The 23,257-nt window shown below is 37.7% G+C and overlaps 1 protein-coding gene across 1 annotated transcript in view; it reads left to right on the forward strand.

Moving 5' to 3' along the window:
- The window catches only part of ube2f (ubiquitin-conjugating enzyme E2F (putative)), a 50,527-nt gene that overhangs the window by 22,328 nt on the left and 4,942 nt on the right, over positions 1 to 23,257 (forward strand). The window contains exons 6-9 of the mRNA XM_006793676.3: positions 4,014 to 4,084; positions 4,382 to 4,439; positions 14,462 to 14,494; positions 15,530 to 15,592. Of these exons, the coding sequence (XP_006793739.1) occupies positions 4,014 to 4,084; positions 4,382 to 4,439; positions 14,462 to 14,494; positions 15,530 to 15,592 (225 nt within the window). The remainder of the gene's footprint in view (positions 1 to 4,013; positions 4,085 to 4,381; positions 4,440 to 14,461; positions 14,495 to 15,529; positions 15,593 to 23,257) is intronic.

Below are 23,257 nucleotides of genomic sequence, written 5' to 3' on the forward strand. Positions count from 1 at the left end.
ATTGGACGTAAAACGTACAGCTTATTGCACCAGCATGCATCTGCTCTTATATAACTATCATTAGCTTACAGGTTTAAGTGTTTAAGGTATGTGCTAACTAAAAATAAAGACAAGATGATAGTTTATTAAATTTTAATGAAATTTGCAGATTGTTTCAGTGAAGTTTAATAAACTCCTTGCTATCTAAAATATAACGGGACACCGGAGTATATTCTCGAGCATCTCACACTTCTGATAATCAGTTGTCTGCTTGACGTTTATTCAGCTGTGTAAAAACTATAACTTTAATCTCAGCCAAACCGATTTACTCAGGAACAAAGAAAATACTAAAAAAGCCAAACAATAACATTTTTAAGTTATCTAAGTGACTTATATATCATGTTTAACCTGAGTAGTGAAAGACGGTGGTGGGTTTGAAAACGATTTGCCAGGAGTCCGCTGTTCTCACGGCTCTAGTGAGCCTTGAACCCCGGCTAGCTATCGAGCTAGTGGGTAACAGACGTCTCTGAAAACGTCGGAGCGCTTTTGAAAATATGTGGTGTCTTGATAAACTGAGCAGATATTTGAGGTTTACACAGTTACATTCTCGCCTGAAAATATGTTAAACTTTATTTTGTGACCCAGAAAGAATATTAAGAGTAATATTAAAACTAATTAGCTGCCGCCATTGTTGGAAACTGCGCAGGGCCGCGCTATGAATTCTGGGACACAGCTTCTTCTTCTTCGGGGTTTAACGGCAGCTGGCATCCTTGTACATGCAGTCCTGCCATCTTCTGTTTCAGTCCGTTATTACACTCTTAAATCCTACTACTTATTCCTGCGTCTTCTGGGATCTTACAAAGCTTCAAACTACGCGTCGACTATTAGATTAGTCATCGACGATTTTAATAGTTGACGTAATCGTGACTAGTCAACTAATCATGGCAGCCCTAGAGCTGGGTGTCGTCTGCATAGCAGTGAAATTGGATGTTATATTTCTTGAAAATATTACCTAAGGGTAGGAGATGAATAATAAAAGGTAAAGGACCCAGGACAGAGCCTTGGGGTACACCAGAGTTAACTGGAGTAGATGGGGATCTGTGAGTGAGTAATTGAACAAACTGTGAACGAAAACAGAGATATGAGGTAAACTAGGCGACTGTTAAGATGCAAAACTGTTTTTTTTTTTGTTTTTTTTAATTGCCTACATTTATTACTGGCTTGACTCCAGCAGTTAAACTGAACTATCTTTACAAATCATATGATGCACTAAATTAATAATTGCTGTATCTTAACAAGGTTAGTTGTGAGTCTGTGCTCTCCAGGTTGTAAATATGGCTTTCTCCTCATGGTAGAGCCAGAATCAAGTCGGGGGTTAGAGACGGAATTAATGAACACATAAATACACTTATACATGACAGGCAGATGCTGTTTATGGAGCAAATTACAATTCTCAAATAAAATCTTTATACATCAGTAGTATAAATTTCAAAACTTCTACGTTGCTCATTCTTGAGTTATCATGTTGACAAACTTGCATGTCCGCATCGCCCGCTCGGCAGGCTGACTATAATACTCTGTCAGCCTTTTACGGCTGAGGGCTAAACACCTGTTAATCATGGAAAAAAAAAACTGCTTTTAATTTTGACATGTATCTCTGACCTGAAGCGAGGCTTTGTTATGAGCTGTGTAGCTGTAAAATCTTGCTCATGGACAGATCCTTCCTGAATAATCACCAAGAAAAATAATTTCCATGAACAGTTAATCAGATCGACCTTACGACTCAAAATGTCAGCTGTTAGGGGAATAATAAGTGGGTTTATTCATTATCAGACTGACACTCACGTCTTTTTAAAAACAAATTCTTTCTAATCTGAGCTGATACAAATGTTCACCTTGCTGTTGAACAAGAAGTTCTTGATTATAAGTTTTTATATGTAAAAAAATAACCTGCTAATTTCAAATGGCCTAAAATGTTACATTAGTTTATCTATCGATAAACTTTAACAGAAACACAATCATAATTAATGGTCATTCATTAAAGGACAGTCAGTTGCACTGTGCTTTTCTAGTCTTACTGACCAGTTAAACAGTATTACAACACAAGCAAAGAGAAGCATTTTCAATAACTGTTAGATTTGTTCCAGAAATACCCCCTCACTTTACTTTAATCCAGTTCTTGTTAGATGTGAAGTATCAATACTTGTTTATGTTTAATAGCTTTGTCGTCTCCAAATGTAATAGTTGGTTGTCACATGTAGGTACTCAAAATGTCAAGATGGGATTGACATCAGTGTAAGACTTAACTTCATGATATAGAAACAAGTAATTTGAGAAATTAAGTCCATATAATTGAATTCTCATCAGAACCGCATCACGTAGCTGCTGGTATAAAGTTTTGTAGATATCAGGACATCAGAATGATTCTACAAATATGTTCAAGGATGCAGAAAAACAGTCTTTATTTCATCAGTGTACTTGCTTATTGTCAGTTTGATGTTTTCATTACAACACACGGTTTGTTGCAGACATAATTATAATTATCACTCAAGTCACTCCGACTTATCGGGGTGAAGTGAACAGTGTGTGTCATGCAACAGCGTTTCTTCATTTTCAAGTATTTATGAGTGCAATCTCTTTGTAATAAGGTGTTAGTCATAAAAAGTGCGATAAGAAATGTTTCTTTTTTGGCTGTACTTGAAAATAGGGTGTTGTGACTTGCTGGGGCTACTGTATATTACTCTTTTTTTCATAACAAAATGGCTCCAGACAAATAGCATTATAGGAAAAAGAAAGTAGCCATCAAGTCCATAATGGGGAAGCTTAAACCTGTTTAAAAAAATCTGATTAGCAAAAAGTTTGTTTTTGTTTTGGACAGAAATATAATCAACAGAATATTATTATTATTATTATTATTATTATTATTATTATTATTATTATTATTATTATTATTATTAATAATAACAATAATAACAATAACAATAACAATAACAATAATAATAATAATATTATACAGTTTAAAAATCAGAACAACTGTGCAGGAGAGGTTAGGAAGACCATAAGGTTTTATAAGGTCACCTCCCCTATAACATTAACAGGTTAGCAGGAGGAACAGATAAGTGACATACAATAATTTACAAATATAATAAATATTCACATCATATACTATTAGAAATTAACATTGTTTTTTATTGTTTTTTTGAAAAATTAAAATGCAGTTATGGACTGAAGAGCTGGTGGTGGCTTGTTCTCAAATAAAGATCCTCTGTATTTAAATCTATTTTGCCCAGTTAACGTTGTTCATAAGGGTAAACAAAAACCACCACAATGTCTTGTTGAATAAGTACGTGCATTTGAAGTTGAAAAGTAGACGATAGTGTCACAGGAAATTAGATTTATCTATGTTTTTTCTCATCATGCTGCAGTAATGGGAGCTCTTAGCTAGAAACCTTCCTTACTGTCTTCTTTGTTTTTATTTAATTCAAACATCATCTTTGAAACCACTTCTGTAAAGCTACAATAAAATTCTAATTACATGATTTTACTGTTTTTACAGTGGCCTATGTCACATTTGCTAACAACGAAAAGAGGTCAGAAAAGTCAATAATGCTTTACTAGAAACAGCGGGACACGAGGCACGTGCACCAAAGGCTCAGACGCATCCTTGTTGCCCAGAAATGATGACTAGACCATTTTTGGACACTCTGCTGGGTTTTGTGTGCTCTGCTTTTTAACTGCTGTTTGCACAACACGATTCAAAAAAGAAACAATACTAACATGATTCCTCTGTTTTTATTTTCTGGTTGAGGGTTTTCTTTCTTGGACATTTCTCTGTGTCTGAGTCTTGTCTGTCATCTAATGAAATTTAGTCTGATTAATTAAGTTGGTTTAGAGCGTGTATGAAGTGATGCTCAGGTAATTTGGGAGACTAATAGGAAGTAGAAATGGACTGCTTTTAAAACATCACATAATGTTAAAATAATCAGAGAACTTAAATGTGTCTCTTCCTGAATTGTTGGTTTGTTGGTTTCCAGCCTCCTAAAGTGAGATGTCTGACCAGAATATGGCATCCCAATATCACGGAGAATGGAGAAATCTGTTTGAGGTAAATTGTGTGTACCCCTCCCCAATATTACTTCTTCCTAGCGCGTGACATTTTATCTCATGTTGTCATTTTCTATTTAGCCTAGAAATTGATAGAAAACCGAAGCTGAAAAATAATTTCTCTGAGCCCTCATTCTTTGAGAATCCTCGACAATGCATGCAAATGCAAAACAAATTTGTAGTCTACAGTAAAAAAAAACATTGTGCATTAAAAAGCACACAAAGCATCTTACAGAAAGCGCAAGCATTTACAGTATTGCAGATACTATAGCTGTGTATCTCTTTTTGTTTTCTGCAGCTTATTGCGGGAGCACTCTATTGATGGCACAGGCTGGGCCCCCACTAGAACATTAAAGGTAAAGTGTAACTTTTTCATCAGTAGAATTTCCTTTTCTTTGTTTTTGCTGTGTAATTGAACTTTGGGGTCATCATCAGTGTTTTATCTGTGGGCTAGGGGTTCAATTCAAGTCCCGTTACAAAGATGTGGCTCAAAGGTGTGGCTCAAAGGTGTGATGAAAGGTGCAGCTTGCTGATGTCAGCAGTGCCTGTCTTACTAGAATTGGACTCCATGATGAAAAAAGTTTGGACCCTTCTAATTGCTACATCATAATATTTATGAATCTCTCCTTAGCTTTTGATACCATTGCAATGTACCCAAAACTCAACAAACTATCTGGATAACAGGTCAATTTTCTCCGTCAGAGACCAACATGTGGTGGTCATAGTCTGCCAAGCGTGTTTGAAACCCAAGGCTTTTGTTTTGTTCTGTTCCTGCTATGAAGTGCACAGATATCTTAATTTATATGTGAATCTAAATAAAACTTAATGCTATTATTTTTTTTCAAGACTATTTCAACTAACTATATAACTTATATTGTGCTGAACCCATGGAGGAAAATATTGATGCAATGCTAATTTTTAAGCAATGTGGACACTGTAACATGTAAATGAAAGCAAAATACAGTGATTTGCAAATCTCATAAACCCATAATTTACTCGCAGTGAAATGTAGAAAACATCAGATGTTTGAACTGAAATAATGTCCCATTTTCAGAAAAAAATAAAGTCATTTTGAACTCTATGGGAGAATCGTGCGTCAAACATTAGGACGGACCCAGCATGTCTTTTTTTAATTTAACAGTCTGTAAACATCTGGGAACTGAGGAAGGGCGCTGCTAGACTTTGGGGAGAAGAAGGTTGACGCAGTCTCGTCTGAGCGAGGATTCTTGCTGCTCAGCAGTCCCGGGTCGTCCTTGTCCAATTTTTTTTTCATTTCATGACGAGCTAAATGTTTTTAAAAGGTAAAATGTCTGGAATGTAAGCAGGCCAGTTCATCGCCCAGACTCTTCTGTGAAGCCGTGTTGTTGTAATAGATGTAATGCGCAGTTCTGCTTCGTCTTGCTGATTATCCTGAATATGAATATGTAAGGTTTTGCTTAAAGAAGATAAATGAGAGCATATGTTCCTCTAAAACCCATGTCACCCTATATCATCAAAGATCAAGAGTTTTGAACTGCAAGCCAGATGTCGTCAATTAATTTCAAGTCGTTTGACCACAGAACAGTTTTCCACTTTGCTTCAGTTCATTTTAATAAGCTTTGTCCCAGAGAACATGGTAATGTTTCTGGATCACGTTCACACATGGCTCCTTCTTTGTATCATAGAGCTTTAACCTGCATTTGTGGATTGCACACTGTGTCCTGGACGTGTTCCTGAGCCCAGGCAGTAATTTCCATGACAGAATCAAAGCCTGTTTTAATGCAGTGCTGCCTGAGGGCCTGAAGACCACGTGTTTGCACGCAGATATTTCTTTTAAAGGCGTTACGTACTGCAGATAATAAGATATTCAAAGTCATCACAAATTTAAGTGGAGCATCGTTATTCTGCAAATCTTCTATTTATAGACGTTGTGTTTTTACAGACTTGCAGACTGGTGAACCTCTGCCCATCTTTTCATAAACATTCAGCATGTTTTCTGTGCTCTATTTGGGAGTAAAATATGGGTTCATGAGTTTTGCAAGTGATTGTTTTCTGTTTTTATTTACTTTACACAGGAGTTGGGGTTGTATATGATTTCAAACACAAAAGACACGAGCATCACACTCCTTGACACACAGTGTCTTTCACTTTCTTAAACGAACAAAGAGGCAGAAAAAATACAGCTCAGAGCTTTGGCATTCTCTCAGGACACAATAAAGTGTTGCAGGGCCGTGGAAGGTAAACTCCACAATAAAAAAGCTTTTCAGCTGCATGTAAAAGAAAGCCTTGACTTTTCATGCTTCACCCTTCACTCAATTTAGATTTTTTTTTTTTTTTAGCTCTTAAGAAAGAGTTACTGAAGACTCGAGCAAGGACGTCCTCCTCTAGCCCAATTCAAGATTGACTGAAATAATGTCTGATAGAAACTATGGACTGAAACATAATGTAGTTGTACTTTCTACGTTAAATAAGATTTCTCTGCAGAGATTCAAGAGTATATAAAAATTGCTGTCACAAACTGCACTGGTATGCTCTTGTAGTTTTAGAAACATGCAAATATATGCATGTATGCATTTGAAGTACTGGGTGGGCTTTCTTCCTCCAGTGCAGGATTTCCGAGTTTAGAGGGTCATTCACACATCCTCTTTGAATACCCTCGAGTTTCCTGCAAAGGCGCTTGTCGGAAGTTACTGTCAGGATTTGTCTTACCCTTTATTCCTGTTTTGTGTGTGTGTGTGTGTGTGTGTGTGTGTGTGTGTGTGTGTGTGTGTGTGTGTGTGTGTGTGTCAGTCAATCCAGGCTGTGCCTTTTTTTTTTTTTTTTTTTTTTTTGCAGACATTGCTTTTATTCTTTACCTTCCTTCAAAGAAGACACATTCCTTTATTCTTGTACAAACACTTTGTTCATACTATTTGTCCTTGTAGAATATGTCTCACATAGTTGAAACTCTCAGGCTGGTTATGTTTTCTTTTATTGGGTGATCATCATTACAGGTTTAGTATCCCCAGAGCATTGAATAAATGATGTTACATTATTCAGCATGCTCTCAGTCACAGTCGGTTAGGGGGAAAAATGTATAATGGGGTCCAATGACTGTTATGTGTCTGCAATCAGGTTTCTACTAAGGATTCATAAAGGGAAATTATAGAAATTTAGGCTTATAACTTGGAGAAAAATAACTGTACAAAAGAACTGAATTATCTACTATTCGTCCTTGTACAACATGATTGTACAAGAATTAAAGAATGTGTCAATTCTACTTTTAACATCTACAAAACAATGTACACTTTGGAAAAAAACTTGTTTTTTTTTTAGTTTTTTTTTTAGCTGTTTTTATGGCAGTAAAAGTCTGGTGGCCACCGCTGCTGTGATCCAAAAATGTCCAATGTTGATTTGCGGACAGCAGGACATCTTTAACTCCCACAATCTTAAATGAGCTGGGTCCGATAAATCCTTGTCATTGTTTCTTTGTAGAGTTATTACCTTGAATCCGTGAATGTCGTTCACTGAAAAGAGTTTCTGAGCACACAGAGTGATTTCACCAACCAGATCTTTTCTTTTTTCCCCCTTTATTGTAAATGCAGTGCTGCCTGAAGGCCTGGAGATCATGGCAATTCAACATTGGTTTTGTCCCTTATAACCAGGCATTCCTGTAGAATTTCTACAACTTGAATTAGATTAGGTACCACAGTCAGTGAATTACTTGCAGTTTTAATGTTGCTTAACAATTTGAATATCTAATTCAATATTCCAGAAAGTAGTGAACACTTTCCATTCTTTACCTCTTCATATGCAGCCATGTTACTTATGACCTGTGGTTGGTTTTAAAAAATGTTTCATGTATTTTTTTTCCCACATTTGATACAAAATAAATGTTGGGTCTGTGTTTCCACAAGCCCCGCTGGTTTAGAGACTTATTCATCATGAAGAAAACAAGACAGTCAGCGATCGATCGATCGATTTACTTGCAAGGGAGGCCTCGTCGGTGTCTACCACGAAAATGACCCCAATGACGGCCTCCTCTCACTGCCTTTTATTGGGAAAGCAGTTCACACAATACACACTAAGACAAGGCATTGTATGTATATGTGTGAACTAGGGCTGCTCGATTATGGCAAAAATGATAATCACGATTATTTTCACTGGAATTGAGATCTCGATTATTTGACGATATTTATTTAACAATAACAATGTATTGAATAATGACTTTAAAGATTGTCAAAAATAATATAAAATAGTGTGCAAATACTGATAACAGTGAAAATGTTTGCAATATAAGAAATAAATGAAAAATGTAAACATCTATGTTTAGTGAACTTTGCAGTGTTGCTCTGTGGTGCAGCTACGACACCGTAGCAAAGTTTACACACTGTGTCTACTTGATCCACGTCTGACTCCGCGAACCCATAATGTTTCCACACCACTGAAGTTTTTTTTACCTCTCTTTTCAACCAACAGCAGTCACTCTCCTCTCCAAATAACTTCTGCCTAGCTTTCCGAGCTTCCCTCGGGTCCTCTTAATTGTTGTTACACGAGTTCGAAATGCAGAGAGGTGCGCTCGATTTGTCACACGGAGCAGCGCGAGAGTAAAGCACGAGGGAGGTGCTAATAATCGGCTCCGTCATTTTTAATGATCGTTGAAAGCCCAGATTGTAATCGAGATTAAAATTCGATTAATTGAGCAGCCGTAGTGTGAACATCTGTATGCATATGAGTATGTGTGCGTGTGTGTGTAAGAATGTGTGTGTGTGACCTCCTGCTGACCAAAGGGTTATAAAAGCAGGAGCAACATCACAAGAAACAGATCTTCCAGATAGGATGTATCTGCAATAAAACACTACAGCCCCCCCAGAACCTCGAGAGGCTGGGGAGGGGGACAAAAGAATTAATTCCTTTCATCACAGAGTTAAAACAATGTAGAAATGGTAAGCATAAAAATGACAACATTTAACAATTCACTCTAACATTTCCCTCCTGTTTTTATGCTCCAAATTATTCCTGTGTAGTATATTCTTAGTCATGCATCTCATGCTTGACATTTTCAGCGCAGGCGTCACTTATACACAGGCTTCTGTCAAGTCATTCATTTCAGTCATTTCATATTGTTGTAAAAGTACATAATTAACAAATGTATTAGATATCGTTTTAGTTAGCATTGATCTTATACACATTAAAATGCATCCTATACATAAGCAAATCATTGTCAACAGTCCAAAAACAGGAGTTAATATTTTCAAAAGAAGATGCTACCAAGGACCAGACATTAACCAAGCTATCCAGCCTTGTGGTGCATCTACTCCTGTCGTGCGATTCATCATGCATTTCTGCAAGTAAACGACTGAATGTCAACAGTCAAACAAGAAGAATAAACATTCTCAAAAATCATATGTCACTACAATACAACTGTATACAGACATAGGCATTTACACACATCAGTTGACTTTATTGTTTGTCCATGTGGCTCTCAGCTAACTTCAAAGCTGTAGCCTGGTCAACACCCTTCTTTATGACTCCTATCAACCCCCCAAATCTCACTGTAGGCATCCTGTGGGGGTCAGAGTCAACTGGTGAATTATCTGCATTTACAACTCCTCTCCTGTCCTGTTGTCACTACAGAAAAAGCTTTGTAAAGGAAATTGGATCAAGCTGTTTTGATCTTCTTGGCTCAAAACCTCAAGTGTTCATGATGTAAATGTAGACAAAAGGCTTCTCTGTTTACATCCTTCTTCTTTTAGAAGACAAAAGAATAGGTGATGTCGCACAAATTCCATGGTTAATCTTCAACGTGGACTAATCCATTGCCCTTCATACACATAAGTAACTGGCCTGTTTCCAGTTTGTTTAGCAGATCAATGTCCTGCAGCGAGTCAAATACTTGGAGTCCGGCCAGCAGGTCTGTCGTACCAGAGCAGTTCACCTTCCCAGCTACTGGTGAATCAACCGTCCATTCAGGTTCAGAGGAGTTGAAAAGTTGGCAGTGTTCCAAGTACGTTTACTCCTGGATGTGTTGCTAAGGCAACCAAACAAACTGTCTCGCTCTCAGTGATGCTATATGGCCACAGTCCAGAAGAATGTGTAGCCAGTGGCATCACAAGCATAACCATTAGTCTCGTTCTTTAGGTGAGCGGTTGTGTTCTTAAACTGCCACCAGTAGTTGTTGAAAACCCATGCGGGCACTGGGTGTGGTTTGCTCTGTCCCAGTGCGCTCCTGTCATCCCACTCAGGGTCCACAGGCTCAAGAAGATGCACAGCACATTCCCAGCCATTCTGATGAGTACCTGTGGCTCAGTTGGTTTCTTTGCCGGATTGAGACGAGGGGCCCTGGAGGCTTTCCCCCCCCCCCCTGTACCCGGTCTTCCCGCCACTTACTCCGAGCTGGTCTGGATGTGTGTCACCTTTTATTAGTGCGCTTGATATATCCAAGTGTTTCTTTCAGTAATCTTCACTGCTGTGGGCGTTGTCAGCAGCACCCGATAGGGACAGTCTCAAACTGTATTCATTTCTCCCCTGTAACATTCACATTTTCTCCAACATTACCTCAACAACACAGTGTATTTTCATCATCAACATATATTCTGTAACCACAGTTTTCTTCACACAATATCTCAGTAATCCTGTGGTGGAAAAACATCATTAAGTTGTGTCCTGCTGTAAATCACATGATCAAATCAATTGATTAACCATCTGCTGTGAAAAAGAAATGTAAATGTTAGCGCTGCGCAGGTGTATACACTCTTTTTCACAGTAATCTCTGTGAGCAACACAAGGTAGTGAATAACAAACCCATGGTAAATTCACAGACAGAAAATTTTAAACTAAAAAGGTTAAATTTGCATGTAGGTTTTGTATTATTTTCTAATAAATGTAAAATTGAAATAATTTCCAAATCACTAAGTCAGTTTTTGATTACATTTTAGATGTTGTCACAATTTGTTAAGGTTATAGAGCTCCTTAGTTGCTCAGCCTGTATATGCTGTGGTTATAAGCAGTTTTTCTTGTTGTGGTTTGGTGTACAATCACAGGTCATGTAGCGGACATGCACACATAGTCTTATGTTCATTTACCTTCCTCTGATTACTTCTTTGGAACACACTGACTGTAAGTCAATGAAACCCCACAAATCCTCCTCCGAAGCTCAAATCAATTACGTTACATTCGACTTTAATCTCATGTTGCTGTTGCTGGTTGGCACTAGTTTCCAGAACACAGTGGAAATGTATTAAAAAAAAAAAATAATAAAACAAATCCTAATCTGTGCTGATTTTAAAAAAGCATTTTTATTTCTGTAAAATGAAACTTAAAATGTTGAAAATCTGAGAAATGGAGAACATTTTACTCTGAAACCTCTTTGATAAAGTACTTCAGCCACGCTTCCTCTGTCGTTTTCTTTTCCATGACTTTGATTATAAGAAAGCACTGCACAGAAAGCAACTTTGTATCCAGTGTGAGGACATAATTGGTTTTCTCTTTATCGTAATGTTAAAAAAACCAAGTCATGGACAAATACATTTTTGCATATGTATTCCTTACACAGTGTAATTTTTTTTGAGAAGAGTATTTGAATGAATCATACAAATGGGATTTACTAAAGTTTGTGACAGACTTGCATTTATTATACTTTAATTTGCATCTAAGGTGGTTTTGATAGTTGCTGCTCAGACTGTTAATTTACTTTGAATGATGTTATTAGAATGAGTCCATAATACATATGGGTAGATTACAGCCCTGTGGCTCCGTTCAGAACAATTAGAGGCTAGTCTCACACAATCAGTCCTGTGAAAAACTTCACAAAGCTTCACAAAAATGCAGTAGAAGTGTGTGTGCAAAAAATGAGTACATCCCACAATTCGACTGCTTGTAGAACCGCTTTAAGAGTAATAACTTGAGATGATTGTTTGAGTCCACAAGGTTTCTCTCGACTTGAGGTCTGATCTTTGACTGGGCCGTTGCAACACCTCGATTCTTTTCTTTTGCAGTCATTCTGTTAGAGGTTTGCTGCTGTATTTGGGATCATTGTCGAGATCAATTTCCTGATTTTGCCCAAGCTTTAGCTGTCAGACCTATTACACAGTAAGTAGTAGCGCTTGTTATTGACAAAAACATAATATAAGAATAGAGAAAAATCAAGAGAATTCTGATTTAAAATAAATTTAAAAGCATATAGATGTTAATAATTGCTGTATGTGTGATGATGTCTGTGCAAAGTTTCGTTCAGATTGGCCCAGCTGCTAAGGAGGAGAGAGGGTACATACCAAAGTACAAATGATTGTAGTAAAATGCATAACTTTGTAATGAATAACCCCCAACACTGCTTTGGCCTTAAACTGGCTTTAAATCTGTCCAAATTATGGTTGTTCTTTGCATATCCAAAGCTAAGTGGTTGCTAGAACAGCTATTATAATTAATCTGGTGGAACGATTTATGAAGGACAAAAAAGGCTTCGAGTGATGCTCACAGTCATATTGTTTAAGGTTTTTTGTGGCTGTCCCTTTCTATTCCTGGCCTGTCTCTCTGTGTGACCCCAGCTCAAGTTAAAACGTGGCCTGTGTTTGTTTACCTAAAGGTAGGTGTGAGTGTGATCATATGTGTGAGAGTGGCTGACTTTGGGTTGATGTGCGTCAGCAAGTGTCATCAGGTTCACAAAAGGGAAAAGAAAACAAAAAAAGGATTGTTGGTCACCGCTCTTCTGTACTTCAGCCCACACACTGCTACATGAAATATCTTTGCTGTGTGTATTTGTATATAGTCATGCCATATTCAATATTTCATTGCTTTAAGGTTTATTTCAGCAGAAATATTGTGCCTACATCTATTAGAAAAAAAGCAGTTTGTTTCACAGTTTAAATCCGATGTTTGTTTTTAAGGTGCACTATAGCTTTTAGAAAATTCTGGAGATGTTGATTGGAAAGGCGTTATGACACTTTTCAAAGTCGTCCTTTCTCTTTTACTGACTTCTGCTCACACTCGTGGCTCTGAGCACTGGGCTGCCGGGGTGTCCTTGCAGTGAAGTATGTAACGTAAGTCAGTGGAGTGTAGTTTCTGCTTCTAGGTTGATTGGAGTGGTAATAACATTGTTTTTGTTTTTCTTCAGGTAATCATTTTCCTCACATTTTTTCCTTTTGTGTTTTGCGGATGTTTTCTCTAAAGTGGTTTTTACCTACCTAACTTCTAGTTCACTCGGAGCCCGTGTTGACTTTTCTTTTTCTTGTCGCTCATAAACTTTCTTCTGCTTAGAAGGGCATATCACTGGCTGCAGTGCCTTACAGCTTTAAGAAGAATACAGCAAAGTAAAAAATAATCTCTTACTTTAGACTGGCTTTAATAAAAGCTGGAAGGGATTTAGTTTCAGCTCACCATGATTTGGAAGAGAAAACCTTTGGTTTTAATATCATGAACATTGTACAACGAGAAGACTTTGTGTTTACTTTTCTCACAAAGCATCCAGTGCACACCTTCAGAACTTTGAAAGACAAGCTAGTTGTTTGTCTTTTAAAATAATTATTACTCAGAACTTCATGTAATTATGTAATTAACAAAATGGCATGGATGAAGGTAAACGAAACTTCTGAAAGCATTCAGTTAAATCAATGCGATCATTTAAAATGATCAGTATTGGAAGTTGTATTTAGCAAGTGAATGAAATGAAGGTTATTTAGTCTTTTTGGTCTCTCACAATTTCTTCTGATGTACTTGTTGTCATTTCTAACTGTCGTTTTTTTCTTTACTGTAGCTATTGTGGGTGAAGATCACCCTTCAACTTTTTTACTGTGCATAATCCCAACATGAGACGGCACTGAAAAACATCTTTTTGCTTTTGAGGAAATTACTAGACGTGTAAAAATGTGTTTATATAACAGGTTATGTATAAAAATTAATAAACATTTTTGAAATTGTTTGCCGTTTTTGACATTCTGGTCAAGGAAACAGTTTATCTTTAATAACGTGTTTTCAGAAAGGGGAAATACACTTACACCAAAACAAAGAAAGGCTGGCCTTTAAGGGTTTTATTCAACAAACGTGTTGCTAGATGTCAGCGATTGAGGAATTTTCACGTTCTCTGCTAGTTTGGAGCACTTCAGCAGAAAATGACTTCTTATAAAAGTTTTGAATTGTGTTATAGATCTTATACATGTTGTGTTGAGTTGTTCATCAGTTTCTGACATCTGCTTGTCAAAAAGTTTGCCAGACTTATAAGATGTTTTTGTGCTGTCGTTTTGCACGTCATCTTTCATTCGCTTTTATAGAATTTAATAAATAAACAAAAATGTTTTTCTTCATTATCAGAAGTCAAAAATCTGAATGTGTTTAAAAACATAGTATAAATATGTACATAGTATGCATATAATGTAGTAAGTGTAGTGTGTTTGTTAATGTTCTTTAACTTGTTTTTTTCTTCTAGGATGTGGTCTGGGGATTGAACTCCTTGTTTACTGTAAGTTTTTGCTAGTTTATGACCTAACGCAGGAACACATGCACAGTTTCACTGGAAAATTTTGTCATCTAAATCGGGGGAATCCAACAAAAGAGCTTCCTAAAGGCCTCACTGAATTAAATCCCCTAACTGGAGAGTAAACCTTCACAAATACATTCACACTATTGAAGCTGCTCGCTGTATGTAGGTTATGCTAATGACATTACTCTTAATTCACATCAAATTAAACAAGGTCCTTGTTTTTTTTATCTGCTTCTGCAGCGTAGAGAAATTATCTTTCTCCTCATGATGAACGCTTTGAGTTAATGGGGAATAAAAGCAAGAAAATTGGATTACGTATTACTTATCGAGATCCTGGGCCAGCTGACTCTGGATGTCTCCTAGTTCCAGGTCTTATAAGGAAAGATAAGGACTAATTGATTATAAATTCTTTAGGAAATGAAGGAAATTGATAAGTAATCGAATTGAGGGTTATATTGAGGAAAAATATACAGTTATCTGAATGTCCTTTCAGAATTATGTTAAATGTTTAATTTTGTGAATCTAAACGTGAATTTTAAAAGTATGTCCGATTTTTTTTTTTTTTTTTTTTTAATTAAATAAAAATAAATTTTAAAAAGGTATTTACTGCCATAGTAAGAAGAGATTAAGGAGCTGAAAGCATTTGGAATATTTAGTCCAGTCATTTAATGTGAGCTTGAATAACCTCATCACATTTCGAGCATGTCTAAACAGCATCTAAGATCTTTAAATATCGGTGGCCATGCCCTAAGTCCTACCACTTTATAAGGAAACCACTTCTCAGGCATCCTTATCGTCTGTTTTAGCTCAATTTTCTTTCTGTTTCTGTTTATCACAGTTTGCTTTCAGAGTGTCAGTACAGAAGGGAATTAATGTGAATGTGGGTTGTATTTCCCACACCAAAGTTTACAGAATTAACACATGTAGCTGACACTGAAATAAATGCCAGTTTTGAAGATGTGTGTGGTTTGATCCATCGAACGATGATGACCCCCTCCTTTGCCTCTTCCACAGGACCTTTTGAACTTTGATGACCCGCTGAACATTGATGCAGCAGAACATCATCTGAGAGACAAGGTGAGACATGTCGTTCAGGTCATCTGGTATAAATTCGGCACACTTGTTAATTATCTGCAGCATCCAAGATGTGCTCGTAGTCCTCATAATACTAGCCTGTGGGTGTTGCTCACATATATAAACACAGACTTTGTACTTTCATTTATCACATTGCCTTTTTAAAATCGTCATTATATTTCTGTATATATGAGATGGCAAAAAAAGCGTATTTACTCTTATTTACTGATATGCACGACAACACATTCCAGTTTAGTTTAACGAAAATGTATGTAAGTGTGCACGTAATGCACACATAATGTGAACAAACAAGCCACATTCATTTGAGATCAGCTACTACACATAACATATAATTCGTAGATGTGTGTTATAAAAATAATAGTTGCATTGTTATATGTAGATGTTGATAATCCCAGTACCCTAGATTGATCTACGTGTCTTGGAGGAGAAACATACACACATTGCGATCATTACAGTGAGATTCTTACAGCTGCTTATCCTGCATATAAGCTATATTTAGAAACAAAATTTCTGCTGCTGTAGGTTTCAGAGGTGCTCTGTGCACACCGCTTGCTTTTGTAGGTGGGATTATGTGGTAACTTGGTGTGCTTTAATCTGGTATGGTGGGCTGAAGACAAAGAGCACACTGCAAGCTTTTTGAGCAGACAGTGACGTTATGACTCCAGAACTGTGCATATGGTGTTTTTGTGCAAGACTGCTGAATACACTGCCTCTGAAGCACGCGTTGCCATTTGTAAGTCAAATAAGACACCATCAAACTGGATGTCTGGGTTTATATATGCTTCACTACCCTGATGGTTTGTAAGCTAATTATGTATTCTGAGTATAACTTTAATATATTTAGTCAAGCTTATATTGGTGAGTGCCAGGGATTTACTGGACGTTTTGCATATTGGGTAAGCTTTGAGCTAACATGAGAACAGTGGAATCCCAATAGAGAATAAATAAATATATACACACAAGATCCCTGAAAGAATATATGTTTATCCTGGCTGATTAATCTTTAAATTATTATTCCCGCTGTGTCGCCTTACTTCCCTTCCATCTATGTTTAACTTGACCATCAGTTACCTGCGATTTAGTGTCAAAACTGTTAAAACTGATCATTTGAGTATTTTGGTCACATAAGTTTAATTCATAGATTTCTGGCCAACATCTGCAGGGAGTCTGCTGACTGTTGAAATAATTATAAGGCTCAGTAGGGGCAAGCTGAAAGCATTTTGAAGTACATCACTGACCTTCTGCCCTGTGTACGTACAATTTCCCGTGTTTACTGGAGTGTATCCAACAGTGTGTGATAATGGTTGCCATGTGAGCCCCCATTAGATATGCAGGTTTGACTGTGCGTGGGGTTTTAAAAGGCTGAAGGTTTAAAAGGTGTTTGTGGCAGAAGTTGCAGCTGTTAGGCTGTTGCAGGTAAATTTGCATGCAAATAGTTCATTTATTGACTGCTGTGTTTTGTCAAGCATCCACTGGATCTTTATTAACTGACTAAATAGGTGGAAACAAACGCCTGTAAACCATGTATAGACTTAATCTGTCATGTGAGTGTGGTTTACTGGTTCATGAAAGCCTTCTTTGTCTCTTAACTTCCGGTTTGCTATGACAAATATCTAACACGATGTAGCTGATGAATCCGTTCAATATACCCCTCTAAAAATATTATATGCTCTGCTGCCTTAATGGCTGCAGAGTTCCAGACCTCCTCTGGCATTAACAGCAGCACAAAATCTGTGCACCAGGAGCTTTATGGGATGGGCTTGCATGGCTTAGCAGCTCCTGTAGGTATAAATGTTTACTAACTATATGTCATTCTTTTCAGAATATGTTTTTTGTGACCCGGGCAATGACCTTTTAAATATTTAACTATAAGTTATTAAAAATTCATTTCTGGTTACAAAGGTAAAGGTTAATAAGAATGATATTTTCTTGCATCCTGTATCACTCTGCACTATTCTCATATGTTACTCATATATTGTGCATTGTAATTTAATGCATTTTAATGTTGTTGGGATGTAGAACCTATTTCCACACAGTCTAGCCAGCTTGTGATGGTTAAGAAAATCTACTACTGGAAATGCACTTCTTATTTTTCCCAGACCAGCTGACCACATGTGACACTTAAACATTTAGGTGTCAGTTTAATTGCTAATTAACAGTCACACTAGTGGCAGTGTATGTGGTGCAGAATCTCTATATGAAGGTTTCTTGTAGTTGATGTAGTTGATGTACTGCTGTCTCAACAACCGCATCCTGTGGGGCACAGACAGAATAGCAGACACGCATACATGTGGCTGTGGCTACTTCATTCATTGCTGTTCACTTACAGCAATGAATGAATATGATAATTACACTGACAGAAAACCCTATGAGCTCACCCCCAACTGTTCCTCACTGAGCCTGTTTCTGCTGGAGGATTTTTCCTGTTAAAAGGGAGTTTTTCCTTCCCACTGTCGCCAAGTGCTTGCTGATAGGGGTTGTCCATCTGTTGGGGTTTTCTCTGTGTTCTTTAGAAACTTGACCTTGCAGTATCAAGCAGTTTGAGGTGACTTGTGATTCGGTGCTTTATAATTAAACAAATAAACAAAATTTATTTGAAATTAAATTTAAAATTCTACTGCCCCAGTCTGTTATTTAGCCCCTTTACCCTTTTCAGCATTATAATGTGGCTTTAGTCAAATTGGTGTTTTTTTTCTAAACTTAGTCTGATTACACACATTTATACTGAAACAGATTGCGTGGCGTTGAACCACAGATATATAATCAGATCAGTTGTGAAACTAAAAGCAGTTTGAATTGATAAGACTGACCAAAAGGCAGAATTTGTTTTTGTAGTGTATCCATTTAGTGTTTTCAGTTATAGTTCTGAGTTAACAAAGTTACTAATTTGATACATTAATGATAAAAATCTCTCATTTCGAAATGTGTTTCAGTAAGTTTTAGTGGTGCTTTACCGCCTGTTGTGGCTTTTCAGAGTCACAACATCTGAAAAGTCATCCAACCGTGACCCACTCCCACTGAGTCAAAGCCTGCTGTAATCAACTTCAGCAGCGAGTGGATAGAGATGTGGGAGTGCGAGTGTCAGTACACAAATATGCTTGTGAATGTGGATGCGTGTGCTACTTTGTGTTGAGGCATTTGAAGTGGGGCTCCTCCTGTGGCTGCTCTCTGAATACATTAGCTGGTTAAAGTGGCTAAAAGGAAGCATCCTCATGAGCAATGCAGTGTGAGTGTGTGTAAATCTGTGTGTGTATGTGTGTGCGTTGTTGGTTATAATGGTATTGTGCTATTATTAGTTGGGAGTGGGTTTTTGTCTGTGTACATGTGTAGACACCGGTACAACAAACAGTTCAGAGATAACTCTAAATAGGACAGCGAGATTGTGTTAACATGTCTACTTCTTTAAAAATTATATTTATATATATTGTTGAAACTTTTCTTTTACATAAACTGCTGTATTTGTAGTAGGTGATCAAAGCATGGTAGAGTAGCTAACACTGAAGAATGGAGATCATCCTATGACAGATGTTCAGGAGTCGCTGCCCAGAACAAAAAAAAATGTATTTCTCTGTATGAATCTCTCTGTGATTTATGAAGGAAGTGGATTAATAATGAGCTCTGCAATGCACACAGTCTCTGACATTTGAAGTCTTCAGCAAAAACTTGATCTATAAATACTAATTAGCTCCTTCCAGCTTAAAGAAGTGTGTGAAAGATGAGACTGACTGACTGTCATCTTTCTGAGATCTGTTTCAAACCAAGAACAGGATGATTTGGGCGTTTGTTGTCAGTTACCTGTTTTTCTTGATGTGTAAACATTTTCTGTGCCCTAGTTACATAACACATGCTGACTCGAAGTAGGTTATGCATGTGAAGAAAAAAGTAAATGTTGAATGGTGGAAAGACTTGAGGAAGGGCTGTGGGGCTGGGTTGCATTCGATGATGCACCAACTATATGAGTTACTTTAAGAATATTTTGTACAGTTCTGAATCTGTTAGCAAACTGAAAAGCATACAGGTCCACAAGTATCTGCACAATTACACATTTGTATTTTTTAGCTCTGTGTGGCACCACGCTGGATTTTAAATAAAGCCATCAACTTGTGATGAAATGCAAATCTTCAGTTTTTAATCAAGGGTTTTAACAAGTTTTTAGGAATTACAATTTTAATTACAGAGTGTCAACCAAAGATCCAGGAATCAAAATCATTACATAAAAATGATAAATTAAACTTTAAGCAAAGTATTTGATTTCCAAGCAAAACATGGCTTTGTACTTGTTGGAGAAATCCTTGTTGGTGATCACAGTGATAAGACGTTTCTTTAAGTTTGCACCTACAAGAAAGAGAAGTTGGATTCTATCTCATTTCTTTTTACTGAAATGCTTTAATTCAATAGAAGAAATGTAAAAACATCACATTGTTTATAAATTGTCCTACATCTTACTTATTCAGTGTCTTTTTTTCAGCAGCAGCGGTGGAAATGTTCTGGGCAGTGTGAACAGTGTACATTGGCTCTTACCATTAACACGCTACCAGAGAGCACGAGCATGCTTCTATCATAAAATATCAAATGTTGTTAACATGTCAACAAGCTGAACCGTGAGCGAGCAGAAGGTTCAGAGGACTGTGTTACAGCACGTATACTTCAGTGGATATGAAATACAAACGGGAGCCTGTGTATTTGGGATACATAGTAGACTCTCTGTCCTAGTCCTAAAGCGCACAGAGCGGCACAGTGACCTTGTACCAGTCAGCCCTTGGAGGGTTCAAAGTTCATTCATATAATGCTAAATGTTCTGCATCTCCATTTATTGTTACTGACCAATTAAAGGGACTAACGCTCTCTAACTCTCCCAGATGCTCACTCCTGGGTCTCTCGAGTGGCTTTGCTTCTTCAGTCAATAGTCAGACGTGTCAAGTACAGACACACACTCTCTCACCTTTTGCTGCATCTCGATTGGGCTTCTCTTCTCCTCATCAGCTTTCTGTCCATGAATGACCCACAGGGTCTCGCTAAAGCACAAAAGGAGACCACGTATCAAGGTTGTTTATTCTTGAGTCTCTCTTAAAAGAAGCAGTGTTCGCTTCTTGTTTATAAAATACTAACATTTTTCCACTTTGTAACCCACTAAATGTCCTGAATTATCGGTACCATCCCAGCAGGCTTCAGCAGATGTTATTGCCCCTGTATCGGACGTGTAATAAGGTATAAATTTGTCAAACCGTGGCACAGAAAAAGATAAAATAACTGTCTCAACATATAAAGAAGTGAATGACTGATGGATTTAGCTTGGAGTGAGTTCCATGCATAGACACGATTTCTCACTGTCTTTCAGTCCACAGTACAGGAAGTTGGGGATATGAGTGCATGTGGGAGTGTGTGGTGTAGAAGAGGATCCCAAAATAATACCCCAACAATCTCTATAACAGTGAACAGTCCACTTGTTTTGTGCCATCGACGTACACAACAGACGAGGTTTACTGGGGGGTTTAATGTCCACTCCCAAAGTCTTACAGGGGAGACTGTCCTTTGGATTTACACTGCAGGCTCTTACACGGGTTAACAAGCACACTGTCAGAGCCTTCAGCAGCTCCAGTCACCTTATTATGTTGTGTACCTGTTCTGTCAGTTTAGTGTCAGAGCTCTGCAGTGGCAGCCAGGCAGTGAACGACAACAGCATCGGACATGTCTGCTCTCCACTGCTGTCTGTGTTTAGTCAGACCAAGTGCTGAATTAACAAGCATGTGATGTAAAGTGGTCTATAAAGGTCTTTAACTCCATTTGTTGTTATCTGAAAAGATGGTGCGTCCGGAGTGGCCAGACAAAGCGTAGGCCCTGCCTGTAGACACTAATGAACTGTAGCTGAAGTGGAAGCAAAGATTTGTGCAAATAATCAGAAAACAGTCACTGGAAGATAAAGTGAGGCACAAGTTAGCTCTAAATTTCAAAGTCAAAGCAGCAGTTGTATAATGAGCAGCATGGCCTTTCTTAAGGTGAAGAAGCCGAGGGAATCCAGAGTGGTGACGAGTTCAGTGCTGCATGAGCCACGATGTCATCCATCGTGAGCGGCCAGAGCCTCCACCTCCTCCTTTCAGACTGTAGCAGAGTTGCTTTTGCATAGTGACACCTCCAGTATAGGTTTTTCAAACAAAAGGCTGTGGCCTCAGTATACCACTCCATGCACTCAATTAATGCAGAGCTATTCACCCGCTGCAGTGCTAATTAAGTTTCAGCTGAGCTGAGTAGGTGCAGAGGAGAGGGGGGGGGGGGGTACCTGGGAGTTTATTTCACACTTCCAGGTTTTACCAGCGAGATATCAAATCACATTTACATGCAGCAAAGAATGATCCAGGGTACTGAAATCCTTGATTAGTGGACACAAGTGGATTGACTACAGAAGCTTAGAGCATGATTTTAACACGTGCCTGGTTCTTCCTTCTGCTTTTCTTTCGTCTTTTTTGTATGTTTAAAAAGACGACTGGGAACAGTTGGCTCATTCGATGGATGTCATCTCTGTTTGCTGTCCTTTCTTTACTTTCCTGTTCACATCGCTCCTTACTCCGACATATTTTCCCTTCATAGTCTGCTTACCTGATATATCCCGAGGCTCTCAGTTGCTCAGTTTTTATATTTTAGCAGATTTTAAACCAACCATTTGAACCCACAGGGTTTAATTTACATTCCCCTCCCACTGATGGTGGTGCATATTTTGAGTACCTGTGCAGATCACTGGAGGAACAGAGTTAATTGCTTTCTCTAGGTGAAGCCAAGAAAACTAAGCTCCAGTCCAACAAAGTTTTTAATCGACTGCAGAGTTCACTTGCAATATTAAATCTAATGAATCTCAGAGTAATTTGCAGTTCAGCCAATTTTCTTTTGTAAGAGAAAAATCGAGAACAAAGGAAGAGAAACGTATATGATCAAAGTATGTAAATGTACTCATACTATTTTTTTGTGAGTCATCTTTAATAGAGTTGTTGCTCTTATCCTGTTTCTCATATTTGTGTGATAGCTTAATTAAGGTTTTTTTGTTTTCTTATTCTGCCACTGAGAAACTTCCTGATCTGTGTTGACATCTTAATTGGACCCAGTTGACAAAGAGTTTCTAGTTTAAAATCTGTGTGCACTCTATTGGTGTTTACTTCCACAGTTAATGTGTCATTTTGTCACCACATATTCGCCGTTTTTTTTTTAATTCCCTCTGTGATGTCGCGTCATCTGCCAAATGAGGAAAAAGAGCCACTAAGTGTCACAGGCAGGGTTTTATTATAACAGAAGTCAGAAGATGAACTGTGAGCTTAAAATTTTCAGCCTTTAGTGAATTCTCTCTGCAGTTCTTGGATAGATTGACATACTAATGTCTATACGCACATCACTGGCCACTTCATTAAGTATATCTTACAGTACAGAGTTTGCCCTAGGGCATTTCGATATAACGATATATATCAGATGGCGATATAAAAACGTCTATCGTTTCATTTTACGCTATCATTTGTTTCGTGGTGTCGCAAAATAAACAGTTTACGGCAATATTTTTTTCATCGTTTAGTCACTGTAGTGGCTACATTAAGTTCTCTTTCTCTTATATTTAATATAACCACACTACGGACGGACAAGCGCCTGTTTTTATGCGTTGTGGTTAGC

This window comes from Neolamprologus brichardi, chromosome 16, assembly GCF_056152115.1.
Source record: "Neolamprologus brichardi isolate AB-2024 chromosome 16, ASM5615211v1, whole genome shotgun sequence".
In the NCBI taxonomy this organism is placed as follows: Eukaryota; Metazoa; Chordata; class Actinopteri; order Cichliformes; family Cichlidae; genus Neolamprologus; species Neolamprologus brichardi.